The following is a 16,845-nucleotide window of genomic DNA, read 5'->3' as shown; positions in this document are numbered from 1 at the left end:
TGGCTGCATTGGGTCTTTGTTGCTGTGCGCGGGCTTTCTCTAGTTGCGGCAATCGGGGGCTACTCTTTGTTGCGGTCCATGGCCTTCTCATTGTGGTGGTTCTCTTCTTGCAGAGCACAGGCTCTAGGCACACGGGCTTCAGCAGTTGTGGCATGCGGGCTCAGTAGTTGTGTCTCGTGGGCTCTAGAGTGCAGGCTCAGTAGTTGTGGCGCACAGGCTTAGCTGCTCCGCAGCATGTGGGATCTTCCCGGACCAGGGCTTGAACTCGTGTCCCCTGCATCGACGGGTGGATTCTTAACCACTGTGCCACCAGGGAAGTCCCACCGTGGCTACTTTGGAAAATATTAGTCTATTCTGTCTAAATTTTCAAGTGTTGATTGATATGTGATGGTGGCCATGCCTAGATTTCTATAAATTCTTAATTTTTTATATTATTACTTTTGGGACCAGTAGTTTCATTAATTGTGCTTACCTCAATTGGACACTTTTTCACTTCTTTAACACAACATCCTTGATTTTAAGTTTCATTTAGCCTTGGACATTATTCAAAGCCCCCAGGTGTTTCGAAAAAGTTTTGTGAAGAAAAAGCAAGGGGTTAACTCCTGAGATCTATTTGAATAAGTGAACATATTTCCCTGTACTTTCATGTTCCAGGTTTCCAGATTAAGTCTTTCACATCACTGCACTTCCTTTCGGAACCTTCTGATGCCGTCACGATGCGGGGAGGAAATGTCCTCCTGAACTGCTCTGCAGAGTCTGACCGAGGAGCTCCAGTTATCAAGTGGAAGAAAGATGGCATCCACCTTGCCTTGGGGATGGACGAAAGGAAGCAGCAACTTCCAAATGGCTCTCTGTTGATACAAAACATACTTCACTCCAGGCACCATAAGCCAGATGAGGGACTCTACCAATGTGAGGCATCTTTAGGAGATTCTGGGTCAATTATTAGTCGGACAGCAAAAGTTGCAGTGGCAGGTAAGTGGATTTTTGCTTCTCCTCCTCTTCCTTCTCCATCTCTTCTATTCCTTTTTTTTTTTTCTTTTTGAGATTAAAAAAAAAACAAAACTGATATTTGCAAAAACAATGTATATTGTTAAGAAAAAGGAAAAAATGTAAAAACATGTATGTTTATTTCCTCATAGTCTTGATTGACTTTTTGCCTAAATTAGCTTGGAAAACAATAGAAGAATCTCAACAATTAACATAACATTATGAGATTTTCCAAAACAAAATTTGGTTCAAGTTGATCCACTACTTATGTGTAAGGAAGGAGTTTTCATTAATAGAAAAATATTAGAAAAATAATTTCCTAATTAATTCCATTTTACAGCCTCACTAATGATGAAAATTTGCAGTTTGTGTGCGTGTGTGTATGTGTGTGTGTGTGTGTGCTTGTTAATTTGTTTGAGTTTTTTTTTTTGCCTTTAGAGCAGTGGATTTTATTTTAATTATAATGGCTACAACATATAAATCTCTAAATGAAAAATAAAAATTTGAATAGTGCTTCCAAATATCTTTATGCTTGGTAATGTATTGACTCAATAACCGAATAATAAGATGAAAAGTTTTTCTTTTTATGTATATTTTGAAGTGGTGCAGACCCTGAAAGAAACAGCTCTGAATGTTCTGGAATCCATGGATATTGCTCTTTTTGCCCCACTTATTTTGGTTAGAGGGTAGCTCATGATTATTTCTTTTCAGAGTTAGACCTGTAGGAAGAGGAATTAAATTTTACTCATTTCTATAATGATTCAGCTAAAAGTTGGACTTTGACTTTTTTTCGTTTTTTGTTGTTGTTTAATTTTGATATTGGACACAAAACAAGGCAAATGGATCCAACCTGAAATAAATTTAGGCCTTCAAATAGGTAAACAGGTTCGAAGGGCTCCTTTCATACTTAATCTTCAGTTCTATTCACTTGAATGAATAGGCCATAATGTAGTCATTTGATATGGGTTTCCTTTCCCAGGGCCCATGTAGTCTGTATACAGGAAGACTGATGAGAATGCGGACTCATTTTCAGCAATGACATAGACTAGGACAATCAGGCAGGACCACCACCACACCTTGTACTCTTCTAGTGAAGATGCGATAAGGTTGAAATCTGAAAAAAGGGATTTTGTCAGATTATGATATAAAAAATTAGATCTCATAGATAAGCAATCAGTCCACAAATTCAACTTCCTGCCACTCTTTTATGGCTTCTTTTCCTCACTAAGGACTCTCTTTCATATTTCAGTTAAACCAGACTATTCTGGAGCAAAGATGTCCTGGCGATACAGTGGTCAGCCATCTTGGTTTAACCTGGACTGACCTGCTTTTAGCACTTGAAAGTACGGGTCCTGAGAACCCCTCAGTCCCACATAAAACTAGAATAGTTGGTCAATCTACCTAGTGGAACCCTCCACCTTCTCTAGCAACGCTAGACTGAAGCATGGGTGCAGAGCGTCTCCTTCACTCAGGACACACGTGAGGTGGCATTCTGATCAGGAAAACCAAGGCTATCAGCCACCTGGGATCTCTGAGTGATGGGTGTCTGAAATCTGATTGACGAGCGTAAAGTGTAGAGAGAACTGAAAGTCTATGTTAACGATGATTGATTAAAAAAGAAAAGCGGAGCAAGTGTTGAGGGTTGAGGTAAAAACTGCTTTCCTGGAATGCTCCAAATGAAGCAGAAAGGGTACAGTTTGATTTCCCGCATTTGAGAATTTCTGGACGCTCACATCCCATCCGTCAGTTGCCCACAATACGACGTAGCTCTGCCGATTTGAGTGAATCAGGCTGGTACTTTGATGCCTGTTCCAAAAGGCACACACGTACGTGTGCTGTTAATGAAAATGTCCTGATTAGTTGTGGTTTCTGTTTCCTGTGATCTAGATTCACTTTTACATGCTCTGTTTCAATGGTGAGATGAAGAATAATCCCTTCCCTGTGAGATATTAAAATAAAGTGGCTTCTTCTTTTGACTTTCGTATTCTGTACAAGGATAGGCTGGCAGATCCAGTCACTGAGTCACAATTTAATATTAGATTGTATCATTTCAAGGCAATGAGGCTTATTCACAGCCTTTTAAACACTTACCTAGCTGTTTGGCAACACAGCATATGTCAGTGTTATGTCTGTTGAGGTTAAGATTGCCAAACCCCTGGAATGCACAAGGGGCATATATCTTCCCTGTAATAAAGACCATGGGCCTGATTTAATCTCATTTTTAAAGCATTAGCAGTCAGTAAACCAGTCACTCCTAAAAGGTAACAGGCAGCTTTTCTTTGGATGAGAAAAAAAAAAATCTGTTCTCTACCCTCAGGTGATGTGTAGAGCCCATTTAATAGAATGCTTCTCTTCCATTTTTGATTTCTCAAAGTGTCTTGATAAAAAGAAATGTTGCAAATGAAATCGGTCCTTAATCAGTCAACTTATTTCATGCAATGATCTTGCCATACACCATTCATTCTATTTTCTAAGAACTTCTCAAGTGCTCTTTAAGCCCCGAGTACATGCTTAGCTGGAGAGGGAGAGAGAGTAGGAAAGAGAAATGAGGGGCTACCAGCCCATTCAACATCTTGTTAAAAATCTCAGTGTAACAGGCTACCGACTGTCAGTATTTCTGGGAATTGTGAGTTCTATCAATAAGGAACACCTGGGCTATTAAATCTCTATTTGAGAGCAATTTGGCCAGTACTGGCTGAAACTTGGGAATTGCATTTGTATCCAATTAGCTCTAATCTAAAATGGTGCAGTATTTCTCTGCCTTGTGTACCTCTATTTAGCATTTCTAGATGGAGAACAGCTTGAAGAGAGAAGCAGAGCCAGACTTTGTTTATATAACTTCTCCTACCACCCTCTCCACTCAGTACCTAGAAAATCATCAGACATGTTTAGTAGTTTTTCAGTAGATTTTTTTTTACCAATGAAGATGTGGGGCTTTCTGCCATCTATGGAGAGTTTCTGGCCAATGTTATCTTCTTCCTTCTCCTCCTCATCCACTTCTTCATTATTGACCTTGATGTGATCAGTTAAATTTACCTATGTGTGTCCCTACTCTTGATGGGCAGAGTTGGAATAATTTGATTTGTATCTCAATAGTCTACAAATTAATTAACTATTAGAAGATGGACTGTGCTGGAATATTCATGTGCTACTTGAAAAAAATAAAAGCCACGTATCAGTTCCTTATTTCTTCTCAAAACATCAAGATGAGTTTGCATCTGGCCAAGCACGTCTTCCCTCTGCCAGATGTCACCAGCTATCTGAGCCTGTATTCTCTTCCGTAAAACAGACATAATAATAATCTACCTCCTAAGGCTGTGCTGGCTTTCAAATAACATCTAGGATGTAAAGCCGTAGTGCAGAGTAGATTCTTATTCAATAGCAGCAGTAGTATAAATAGACTTAATAATGGTTATTGTGTTATTACAATTATTACTACTAGGAAATGAGAACTTTCAATATTCCCATGTGGTGGTACACAAAATTTGGGGGGGAAGGAGATAAATATAGGCTGCAAATCCTGAGCCATAAATATTATCGTCCTAGATCAGATATCTGCCTTTGCAATCCATAATTACAAACTGGCAAGACTGAGTTGAGTTTTCAAATGGTTGAATCTCTGCAGTTTGTTGGCCAGCAATGCCAAAATCAGTTTAACTACAAAATTCATTTTTCAAAAGTTGAACTGTTTTGTCAGTGGAGCCAATATAATTTGTACTGGGTCTAGATCAAGCAATAACTGCTGTCATTTTGGAAAAAAGATGCTGGGCAATCTTCTCAACCAAGCCTCCTTGATACCCTTCCAACTGAAAAAGGTTCACCTATGCTGGGTCCACAGGAGTTAGTTGGTCTAGATTGGGAGTTTAAATAGTGCTGATGTGTAAGAAAACCAGATCACTACAGAGCTCCTCCGAATAATCATGAAAGTCATCTTATTCATTTTCCCTGATTACACCACCACCACAGATCCACCATCCAACACACCCACCTACCCACATGACTACTTGCCCATCTACTTCTCCTGCAGGGCTCTGAGAAGCCCAGTTGGAACCTAAGTGCTTCCTCTGCTTGTATTCACACTCTTGGGGATGGAAGGCGGCCAGCCTCTCCTCCTTCATGTGAAGCAACACTGACTGCAGGATACATTATAGAGCATTTGTGTCCAGGTAGATTCTCTTTGTTGTTGTTAATTTTAAGCATTTATGTCTTGAATATTAAAACCATTGACTTGCTTTATTTTATAGTCCTTTGCTCTTTGCACAGTATATTCATACACATTATCTCATAAGGCTCAAAAAAGCCCTGTGATATAGATACCCAAAATGACAGAGAACAAACTGAAAAGAGGTAGTGGCTTTCTACAGGCAGAGACTAGAACTCAGATTGTCTAACTCTGGCGCACACTTATTCCCTTATCATTTTGCTTCTCAGTCTAAGGATTAGGTTTAAGGATACTGCGAATAGTTTCCCACTCAGTCATTTATTTTTAATCAATGAAACTCTCCAAAATATAAACTAAGGGGAAAATAATAGTAGATTTCTTTTATGCATTTATTGCCTTGAAAATATCAACTTTATGGGTATAGGGGTTCAGAAGAGGCCTCCCCAAGATGTGCTACTTTGGTATGTGGATCATTTTGCGCTGAAAGCAATGGAGATCCTATGGGCTCGAGAGAAACTACTGTCTGTCTCTTAACAACCTAGAAGAATTTAAATTGGGGATTTTTCCCAGAAAAAGAGTTATTGCCAGAGATATATTTTATCTAAGTGGCCCCATCTGTATGGCAGGACAAATATCTAATTACTAAATGTCTGCTCTTCTTCATATTGTCCTGTGAATGACCCTCCTGTTCTGGGAAGCCCCGGCCTGTATCACACTCCTCAGCTCAAGACAGCATATATACCTCCTTTTAGTTTTCTGTCTCTGAACCTCTCACATATGTGGGTTCTCTTACACTCTCATGTATGTGGGATTCCTGTACGTATGAAATTAAATGTGGTATTCTGTTAATCTGTCTTATGTCAATTTAATTCTTAGACCAGTCAGAAGAACCTAGAAGGGTAAAGGAAAGATTTTTCCTTCCCAACATGGGGAAACACTATGATTTGGATGTTTTCTTCTAAGATAAGATTTTGCTAGCACAGCTATGCATTAAATAATGACACAAGATCAATCTCTCCTGAAAAGTGGAGAACATGTGATTTTTAAAATAAGCTTATAAATAGTCTTTCTAGGGGCAAGATTTTGGTTATCTTTTATCTTTGTAAGTGGTTTTATAATTCAGGTCGAATTTGCATTTTTTTTTTTTTTCTGTTTCTTGAAAATCAAGAAAATAAAAGACCAACTAAATTGCATTTACTTGTGTTGTTATTTCATTCAGGAGCATATTTTTCTACTTCCTTATTACAATAGATGTTTCAAGATGCAAATTGTAGCACTCTGCTTTTAAATAACACAGGCATTATAATTAAAATTCCCCTGAGTTTAAAAAAAAAATAATTAGTTACTTGAGGAGTAGTTTCAATGAATTCCTTTCCAGAATGCCTCCAATTTAAATGAGTTATGAAATAATTAGTGAAAGCATATTATGATGAGAGAAGCTAGAATTGCTTCAGCAGAATGGAGCATTTTGTGAAATGATAACCTGACCTTTACGTTTTTACTTAAAAGGAAACAGAAAAAGGAGCTTATCTTAAGAGAAGGGAGAATAAACTACATTGCCTCGGGCCACTCAAATGTTATGGAAAGGAAATAGCAAGAAAAAATGCTCATATTCCTTTCCTCTTCAAGAACAAATATAAGAATCTTACCTAGAAGGTCAAGTTCATCCAGTGAAGCAGTTTGGAAAATGTATCCCAGTGCCCTTGAATGCTCTCAGAATTCTCTTTTGGGGAAGGTTCAGTTACAGAGCAAAGTTTTACATTTTATACTGAGAGGGATATTGTTTATTTTCAGACGGTGAGCAGTAAAATCCATTGTTCTGACTCCATAATTCTTAATGGTCTTAATTATCTTCATTTAGCTAAGTGTTCTTTTGTTTTGTGGTTAAAACATGAGAAAGAAAGAAAATTTAAGGAAGGATTGTGGTGTTATAAGTAATTGTTGTATGTGTGCTAATCTTACAATTTTCTTTTAGTTTTATTGCCAGATAAAACTGGGATAATCACCAATATTGCCCGGTGCCTACTCACCCACACACTCCCACACCCTCAACTTAAATAATGGCATTTTAAAGAGTAGGTTTTTAGTTGCCTCCTTCCTAAGTCAATTAACTCTGCAGTAAAATTAAAATAGAAATATATTCCTGAATAAAATATGCAGAGTAGAAAGACATCTTCTACATTATAAAAATTACAAAAGAAAACTTGACAGGGCTTTTTATAGTAGAAACATCAACAAAATAACTTTAAAAAATCTTCCAACCTTTCACTGCCTTTTCTTTGTCATGAATTCTAATTCATGTGACAGTGGAAACAGCTAATTATTCATTCTAAAATTCAGTATCTTAAGAGCACTGTTCTTTTATTCAACTGTTAAGCTAGCTACAGTGTGATTTTTGCTGGTGCTGTAATAAAAATGAAGGGGTAATATCTAAAATAGTAATACTATTTAGTAATACTAATAGTAAAATAGTACTGTGGTAGTATTTTAACCAAAAACTCTTTTGAATTCTAGAAGACCCCCTTGGAATACAAGAGATTTTTTTTTGTTTTCTGGGTTTTTTTTTGTTATAAATGTCAGGCTAACAAAGACTTAAATCAGAGGAAGTAAAGTAGATAGATCAGGTGGTATAACTGTAAATCTCTGATAAAATTATGATTGATAATAAATTTAATAGAGCATTTTACTTTTATGAACCTATCACTGGTACTGATTTTTTTCTATTGCGTTTTTTATGTCCATGCTAAAATTTATTAAATTTAGTAAAGATCTACAACTTAAGGTATTTAAACTAGATACAAGTTTTTCTACAAAGTAAGGAGAGATTCAAACTTAGGAATGTTCTAGAAACTAAGTTAGTTAGAAGAGATCATGGAAAATCTCAGTGTATATAGTCCCTAAATTATCTTAAACTTTTCTTGTCAGGATCCATATTTAGAGATGAGAGTACTGAATACCATCAGTGAAAACATCTCCCTTTAAGAAGGTATTGCTTTTTAATAGTCTACTTTTATAAGCTATATCTATATATTCGATAATAAGCAGTCTAATCCACTGGTCATTTCTCCTATAATTGTTAAATATGTCTATTATTCGGTAGAGATGAGAATTAGAATAAGTCAGTAAGTTGATTTCTAGTGACTAGGCAGCCACTGGAATATAAGGAGGAGTCACATATTCTTAGTGTAGCAAATAACTTGTTTTGGACCTTGAATTATGAGTTTAGCATGTAACAACAACAATAAAACAATGATAAATATTTTTGATAGCAAATAAATAATCACAGTAAATCCCCAAACCCAAATATATCTACTCATTTCACAATATACTGGGAATATATATATATATATACACACACACACATGCACACACACACATATATATACATATACATATGCACACACATACTAAAATAGTACAATATGATATAGTATCTTCAAAGCTGCCACTCTCAGAGCTACAGCTGAAAGTTCTTTGGAGACTTTCTATTAAAAGACAAAACCTATTGCCTTAGTCCCAGAGGTCAGAGTGTTTTAAACTGAAAAACAGATTGGGAAAACTTCCCAAAGCATATGAGAAGCAGCCCTTTTTTTGTGAGAAGCAACACATAATTCAGACAGGTCCTTAACTGGGACTTGTCTCTACATGCCACTCAGGTACAGAGGCACCTGCTCTGACTGGGCCAAATAGAGCTGTGGGGCTGTGATATTGTGATTCATAAGGAGAAATTTATATTTGGTCTTTATCCCATTAATGGCACAGAGTTTCTAAAGCCTTCTGAATTTCCTAAGTGACTAGAGAGATAAAGGTGTCTTTTGTTATGTGAATGAGGTGACTTCTGAACCCCATCTAAGGATAGGGGCTCGTTGCCAGGGGAACCAATCCTGCCAATGATGAGAAGGCTGGAACTTTCAGCCTTACCCCCATGAGCTCTGGTAGGGGAGAGGGTCTGGAGGTTGAATCGATCACTGATGTCCATGATTTAATCAAGCCTGCCTAGGTAATGAAGCCTCCATAAAAATCCAAAAGGAGAAGGTTCCAAGAGAGTCTAGGCTGGTGAACAGGTGAAGGTGCTGGGCTAATGGTGCCTTTGGTCTCATGGGTTCCACACCCTTTCCCCATACCTTGCCATGTGCATCTCTTCCATCTGGCTGTTTCTGAGTTATGTCCTTTTATAATAAATAAGCTGGTGATCTAGTAAGTAAAATGTTTCTCTAAGTTCTATGAACCACTCTAGCAAATTAATTGAGCCCAGGGAGGAGGTCATTAGGAACCTATGGTTTATAGCCAGTTGGTCAGAAGCACAGGTAACAACCTGGGCTCGTGACTGGCATCTGAAGTGGACGGACAGGGAGACAGTCTTGTAGGACCGAACCCGTAACCTGTGGAATCTGATGCTATCTCCAGGCAGATAGATAGGTGTCAGAATCGAGTTGAATTGTAAGGACACCCATTGATGTCCAGATAAATGCTGGTGGTGTGGGAAATCACCTTCACACACACGCATTGGAATTAGGTGCAGGAACCCAAAAGAGCTGCTCTAACTTCTAGAGGATGATGAAGTCCGACGGTTATATGCCTAATTCGGAATCTAGTGAGCTCAGGTCAGTGTGATTGCATGTAACTAAATCAATAGATATTGGTACAGGGAGGGGATGTGTGTGTGTAAGAGAGTCTGTATTCTATCATCTCCCATCAGGGTCTTTAAACAATTGAATTTACACTGTCTACATTCTAACCTAGGTTACCCAGAGATATTTAGACATAAATACAGAGCATGCACATACACCCTTCCGTTTAGATGAATCTTCTTGGCTAAGCCTCTATGTCCTGTTAGAAAACAAAATTCAGCTGAGTAAATTTAAAGATCTAATTGGTTTTACTAAATGATTCATGAATCAAGCAACATTCCATCTAGCAGATAGGAGCTCCAAGGAGCTGAACAAAATAAAAGGCTTTATAGGCAGAAGCAGAGGAAAAAGGAAATTTCTAGCAAAGAGTGGATTGTTTCAGGCAAGGTTGTCTTCCTTTGGTGGAAGCTGGGGTCTTTTTTTTTTTTTTTTAACATCTTTATTGGAGTATAATTGCTTTACAATGGTGTGTTAGTTCGTGAGTACTCTTAAGCTCAATAGTCAAATTTCTACTGCAAAAAAGCAACTACTTTAAGACTTTAAAAAAGATATTTTTAAAATAAGTTTATGTTTGTTTGTTTGTTTGTTTGTTTGTTTTTGGCTGCATTGGGTCTACATTGCTCCGCGCGGGCTTTCTCTAGTTGTGGTGAGTGGGGGGCTACTCTTCGTTGCGGTGCATAGGCTTCTCATTGCAGTGGCTTCTCTTGTTGCAGAGCACGGGCTCTAGGTGCGCGGGCTCAGTGGTTGTGGCTTGCGGGCTCAGCGGTTGTGGCTCGCCGGGTCAAAAAAAAAAAAAAACTTGTACACATATGTTCATAGCAGCATTATTCATAATAGCCAAAAAGTGGAAACAACCCAAATGTCCATCAACTGATAAATGGATAAACAAAGTATGGTATATCCATTACAATGGAATATTATTCAGACATAGAAGCTGGGGTCTTTTAGGCAGATTATCTTACTAGTGCTGACCAAGTAATTCAGACTGACTTGTTAAATGTGTGTGGCTTAGCACAAGAGACTCCATTTTGGGCCTGTTTCTTGTTTTTTGCTGTTGTTGTCTTCTTTAAAATTAGTTTTAAATCTCTTGATGAACAGCACAGTCATAAAATCTGTTTGATTTATAATCCCTCTAATTTATTGTTCTGTTATACACATTGCTACAAATTTTATTTTATAAAAAATATATTTATCCTTTTTATTGTAACCCAAAGCTTTACTACCCTTAAAAGGACTGTTCATGAGGTTTCATTTGCTGAGATTTTTTTACCTGGAACATTTCACCAACTAGGAATCTATTTAAGAAAGTGTTTTAAAGATTAATAAAGCCTATATAGCTTCAACATTAAGTTTCAGTGCTGGTTGATTTTATTGGATTGAATTTTTGTGGTTCCTCTTGCAAAGAGAAAATTTTTCCAAAGGTTGGAACATGACTTAAAAAATAATTAGTGTTTCTTTGATCTAAGCATTGTTTCCAGGGGCATCCTTTGGGTCCCACAGTGCATTGGGTACTTTATGAGCGAATGTGTGGCTATTTCTCTAAGGTTATTTCCAGTTGAGTGTCAGTTCAGGAGGTGCCTTGGTTTGGAAGATGTAGTTGCAGATAAAGTAAATGTCCCCTTTAATCCTCCTCACCCCAAACACATACATATTGTATAGATGTGGGATTTTTTTGTTTTGATTAAGAAATAGTTCACATACCATAAAATTAACCCTTTGAAAGTATGTAATTCACTCATTATTAGTATATTCATCACTACTTTCTAACCCTAGAATATTTTTTTCATTTCCATTCCCCTCTCCCCTCAGACCCTGGCAACCACTAACCTACTGTCTGTCTCCATTGTTTGTTTTTAACATAAACAAGATTATCTGATTATCCTTTAAATAGTCTGTCACTTGTTTTTTCACTTAATGATATAGCTTAACATTTTTCTATATTTGTTCTTACAGATCAGCCTCATATTTTTTAATTCTCCATAGTATTTTTTGGTTTACCATTTGTATATTGATAGATACTTGGTTTGTTTCAATTTTTTTCACTTTTGTTAATAGTGCTCTTACGTATAGTCTTGTATTTAGTGGATACTCTTTTGTGCATATTTTTGACAAGTTCTCTAGGACGTGTACCTAGCAATGTAATCTCTGAGTCAAAGAGTATCGGCATTTTAATAGATACTGTAGATTCAAGAACATTCTGTTAGCCTGGACCTAAACATCAGAGGTCAGCATTTGTTTTACTGCCACTGACTGAGCAAATAGAACTGGCTTCTCCTTAGCTTGTAAATATCACTGAAATCTATTCCTTACTCCAATGAGTAGTGGTGACTTAACACTGTTAATTAACAGTTACGAGGGTTTGCCTCACTTAAAAAAAAACAAAAAAATAGAGACTCTTATATACAGCATTATAGAAGAATACATCTCATCTGAGTCCTAGGATTTCCCTGTGCTGATAGGTGTCTCTCTTGCTTTGTATGAAAGGAATCTTCTAGTAGGTGTCATTTCATGAAAATGACATGGGGTTGGGGCCTCTTTTAGGTCCAAAATGGCATTTGGTCATATCAGTGCACCACAGAAAAATGGGAACTCTTTCTGGGGGCCTAAAGACCCTTCAGAGTCTGGCCCCTGCCTGTGCCTTTAGCCCAATCTATAATCCTGTCCACACTCTTCCCTTCGGTTTTTGTAGCAGTTTCCTAAACATGCATATTCTGGTGCTCATGGCTTTGCATACTTCATTCTGTATGTCTCCCTTTCTCAACCATTATGCTCACTCTTGCACTTTTTTTTTTTTTTTAAATGAGACTGGATTCATGCAGTCCATCTTTAGGAATCTTGACCTGGTCCCTCAGGCTAGGAAAGTCTCTGTCCTCCTTGTACTCACAGTAAACTGGGCTTCCCCCCATTATAGCATGGAACATGTCACACTATGTCCTTATGAAATACACACACACACAGACATACACACAACTCCTCCACTGGTCAATGACTTCATGAAGACAGATCATGTTATATCTTCTCAACTTCTCTAGGTGGGCAAACTCTTTAGAACCTGGTTAGTTATATGGCATAGCATGGTAGTCAGATGCATGAGCTTCAGAGTCAGACAGACTTTGGATCCTATCTCTCTCCATTCACTAGTTCTGTAAACTTGGGCTCTCTGTGGAAATGTTCTGGGCCTACTTTTCTGTTCTAAAAATGGGCCTGCCTTATAAGGATGCTGTGAAGATAATCAAGAAGTGCTTAGACTTACTAAGGGCTTAATGAATGAAGTTTTATAAGAAATAGAGAATGGCAATACTCTTGAAGATTCCTTAAATACCCTGCAGCAAATGGGAAGAGAGAAACCCCATGAAGAAGGCCTCTTTTCCTGTGTGGGATGCATGTCTGCATGCTCTGTGACTATCTGACCTGTTTCTCATCCAGGGTCTTGCTTTCCCACATCCAGATGAGCTCTGTGCAAACATGTAAGGTTATATGTGCCTGTTTAAAGCTCTTAGTACCAATACTTTGGGGTTGATATTCCTTCCTGGAGTAAAATAATGACTACACTGGAAAGTACTTGGATAATACTCATGGTTTTGATTTTGTTCTTTGGTGATATCAGAACACAACATCTCTTAATTGTCACTTAGCAAAAATCTGAAGTAAAGTTTATCGTGGAAACTTGAAGGGCTTTCTCTGGACCAGCAAACTTCGGGACCCTTCTTTCTCCTTCTGGGAGGGCATATGAACTGCAGACTGACTGTTACCCTCTTTGGTCTTTAACCTTTCATAAAAGTAAATGATCATTAGAGATATAAAAATATTACTTGGGTTAAGAGATTCTCGTTAATGATATGACTTGGATTCACAGTTGTGTTTTCATATAAATCTTGATTATTTGTAACTGGCTTAGAAAACTATCCCCCATTTTATGTTTGTTGTCTACTTATATTCAGAAATGCAAGCAGTCATCTTATTTTGCCAGAGGACTGGAATTTGTTTCCTCCAAATACTAAGCTATCATTTCGAAGTCTTTTTCCCTCAGAATTTGTGTACTGGACAAATGTTTCTCTTTAAAAAAGGCTTTTTGAAATGCTCGTGGAAAATATTTAAGTGATCGGCATCATTTATGTTGCCTTTGTAGCTACGTAAATAATTTCAGCCCTTTCCCCGTCAGAACTCTCACAACTTAACATGCCTTCAGAAAGTGTGAATAAGATGACACGATAATGCTGCCCCAATATGCATTTCAGTGCTTTGGAAAGGAAATGTGAGCGCAAAGCTGAGAATATGTGTGTTCAGCCTGGTAACAATAAAAAGGATGTTTTTCAATGAAATAGCACCACAAATGGTGCCACGCTTTGGAAGAGGAAGGCAATTTGGTGAAGTGAAAGATGTTAAATGTTTTAATTTTCTTCTATGCCAGTAAAATCTTGTAAAACAAGGTGACATTAAATTTTCTATACTATAGCGGCTCCAAGAGCCTGTCAACATTATAAACTCTATTTTCAGAGCTTTATAACTTGGCTTTAAGAATTCACTCTGGCCTGACATTTGGAGTGCAAGGTCTTACCTGGGGAACATGTGTTTCACATGTTTTAAAAATTATGAGTTTATCCACTTTTCAGCTTATAATGAGTAACCTTTTCATACTTTTGCACTTGGCCTTCTGTACCTCATAAATCGGAGGCAGAAGGCTTACATATGGTAGGTCACCGATGGGGGAAACATATCTACAAATGTCATCAACACAGGTCAGGGCTGCTGATTTTCATTACTGAGACTCACTGTCATACTAGTCACTCAGTCCATCATATACAAAGCAGAAAGAGCTCTATCACATTGCCCTCACCATTTTAGACTCTGCCAGATCTCTACAGAGAAGACTCTGATTGGAGAATTCTTAGTCCCCAGTCTGTTTATTTCAATATTTGTATTAGTTTGTGGATGATGTTAATACCTTTTCTTAAAGCTTCCCAACATTCATTCTAATCTTGTTGGTTTGCTATTAAGTCTTCTTTGTGGTTGTGTGTGTGTTTTCCCTTTCTATCATATTTAACACTCAGTAGGGTTTCAGTTAATATATAATAATACAGATACCATTTTTACACTTTGGAATATCTGCAGTTAAATCTCCTAAAGAATTGCTGTTTGGAAGGTAACTCGAAAAGAGGGAGGGAAGAAAGGACAAGGAAGCAGTGGAAGAGAAAAAGACATGTTGTCATTTGGTATCTGGCTTTGAAATGTCTTGAGGACTGACAGCTTAGTATGGCTTCCCCAAAAGAACAAACACAGGCCATCTAGAAAAATGTGGAATGCCCTCCATGTAAGGCATGGTACCAAGACTTCAGTTCTAGGTTGTTTCAGGAGATTTCTAGGAAATCACACTTCCCGACATATGTTAGCATTATTCCACTCACATAATTGCAGTATATTTTCATACAGCTGTCAAATTCAGGTTAAAATGTGATAAGCACCCGGGGTATAATCCCAACACTTGTTTCCATTGTATGAGGACCAAAACTTTTGTGCCAGTTTCCTGAAAATATTTATATTCCTCACAACCACTCGCTATGAATGTCCCTCAGGAGGAGACTAAGAGACAGATGGTCTAAATAATTTGCCCCACAACTAATGAATGTCCAAGACTGGTTTAGAACCCAGGTCTTGCAGACCCCAAAACCATATTCTTTTCTCTAAGTCATCATGCCTTTCTTTGTGTATACCAAGACATCTGTTTCTATTTGCATTTTTCTGTCAGAATCATGCTATGCTTAACCCTATAAATGACTTACATTTTCCAGTGAAAAATGTTAAGATATGAAGCCTGGACCTCCAAATCTAAAAGAAAAAAAAAAATGAAGGATCAAATGGCTCTTCAGTGGTCAAAGTTTAAACCGGGAATCCTCTTTGCTCTGCAATTTCTCTCTTGTCTCACAGTTAACTCTGTCCTGTTCTTCTCTTTAGTCCCATTGCACTGGATAGACCTGCATCCATCGAGTCATCTAAGATGGAAATCTGGGTGATGTAATTTCTCTCTCTCTCACCTACAACATTCTTGTCCAATAACTAGTCATGTCCAGTCTCAAAGAAACATATATTTTTTTCTTTTGAATAGACTTACTTTTAAGGGCCCTTTTAAGTTTATAGCAAAATTGAGGAGAAGGTACAGAGAGTTCCCATTACCCCCATTTCTCCTCACACGCATAGCCTCCCCCCCGCTATTAACAGCCCACATCAGAGCAGCACGTTTGTTACAATTGACGAGGCTACACTGACACATCATTATTACCCCAAACCCATAGTTTACCTTGGAGTTCGCTCTTGGTATTGTACATTCTGTTGGTTTTGACAAATGTATAGTGAAATGTATAACCCCTGACAACCACTCATCTCTTAGAGTCGCCTTAGTTTTGCTTTTTCCAGAAGAGTATGGTTGGAATTGTATAGTATGTAGCCTTTTCAGTTTGGCTTCTTTCACTTAATATGCATCTAAGTTTCCTCCATGTCTTTTCATGACTTAATAGCTGTTCCTTTTTAGCACTGAATGATACTCCGTTGTCTGGATGTACCACAGGTTATTTATCCATTCACCTACTAAAGGACATCTTGGTTGCTTCCAAGTTTTAGCAATTATGAATAAAGCTGCTGTAAACATCCATGTGCAGGTTTTTGGGTGTACATGAATTTTCAATTTATTTGGGTAAATACCAAAGAATGTGATTGCTAGACTGTATGGTAAACGTATATTTAGTTTTGTAAGAACCTGCCAGACTATCTTCCAAAGTGATTGTACCATTTTGCATTCCCACTAGCAATGAATGAGTTTCCTTTTGCTCCACATCCTTGTTGACATTTGGTGTGGTCAGTTTTCTCGATTTTGGCTTATTTATTAGGTGTGTAGTGGCATCTCATTGTTGTTTTAATTTGCAATTACCTAATGATATATGATGCTGAACATCTTTCATGTGGCTATTTGCCATCTGTTTATCATCTTTGGTGAGGTGTCTGTTCAGAATTTTTACTCATTTTTTAACTGGGTTGTTCTTTTCCTTATTGTTGAGTTTCCGGAGTTCT

At 37.7% G+C, this 16,845-nt stretch overlaps 1 protein-coding gene across 1 annotated transcript in view; it reads left to right on the top strand.

Moving 5' to 3' along the window:
* DCC (DCC netrin 1 receptor) overlaps positions 1 to 16,845 on the top strand; it is a 1,191,297-nt gene that overhangs the window by 404,459 nt on the left and 769,993 nt on the right. The window contains exon 2 of the mRNA XM_057527412.1: positions 655 to 975. Coding sequence (XP_057383395.1) covers positions 655 to 975 — 321 coding nt within the window. The remainder of the gene's footprint in view (positions 1 to 654; positions 976 to 16,845) is intronic.

Source organism: Balaenoptera acutorostrata, chromosome 13 (assembly GCF_949987535.1).
Source record: "Balaenoptera acutorostrata chromosome 13, mBalAcu1.1, whole genome shotgun sequence".
In the NCBI taxonomy this organism is placed as follows: Eukaryota; Metazoa; Chordata; class Mammalia; order Artiodactyla; family Balaenopteridae; genus Balaenoptera; species Balaenoptera acutorostrata.
Note: the sequence above shows the minus strand (reverse complement) of the source record. Positions and strands in the feature narration are given on the sequence as shown.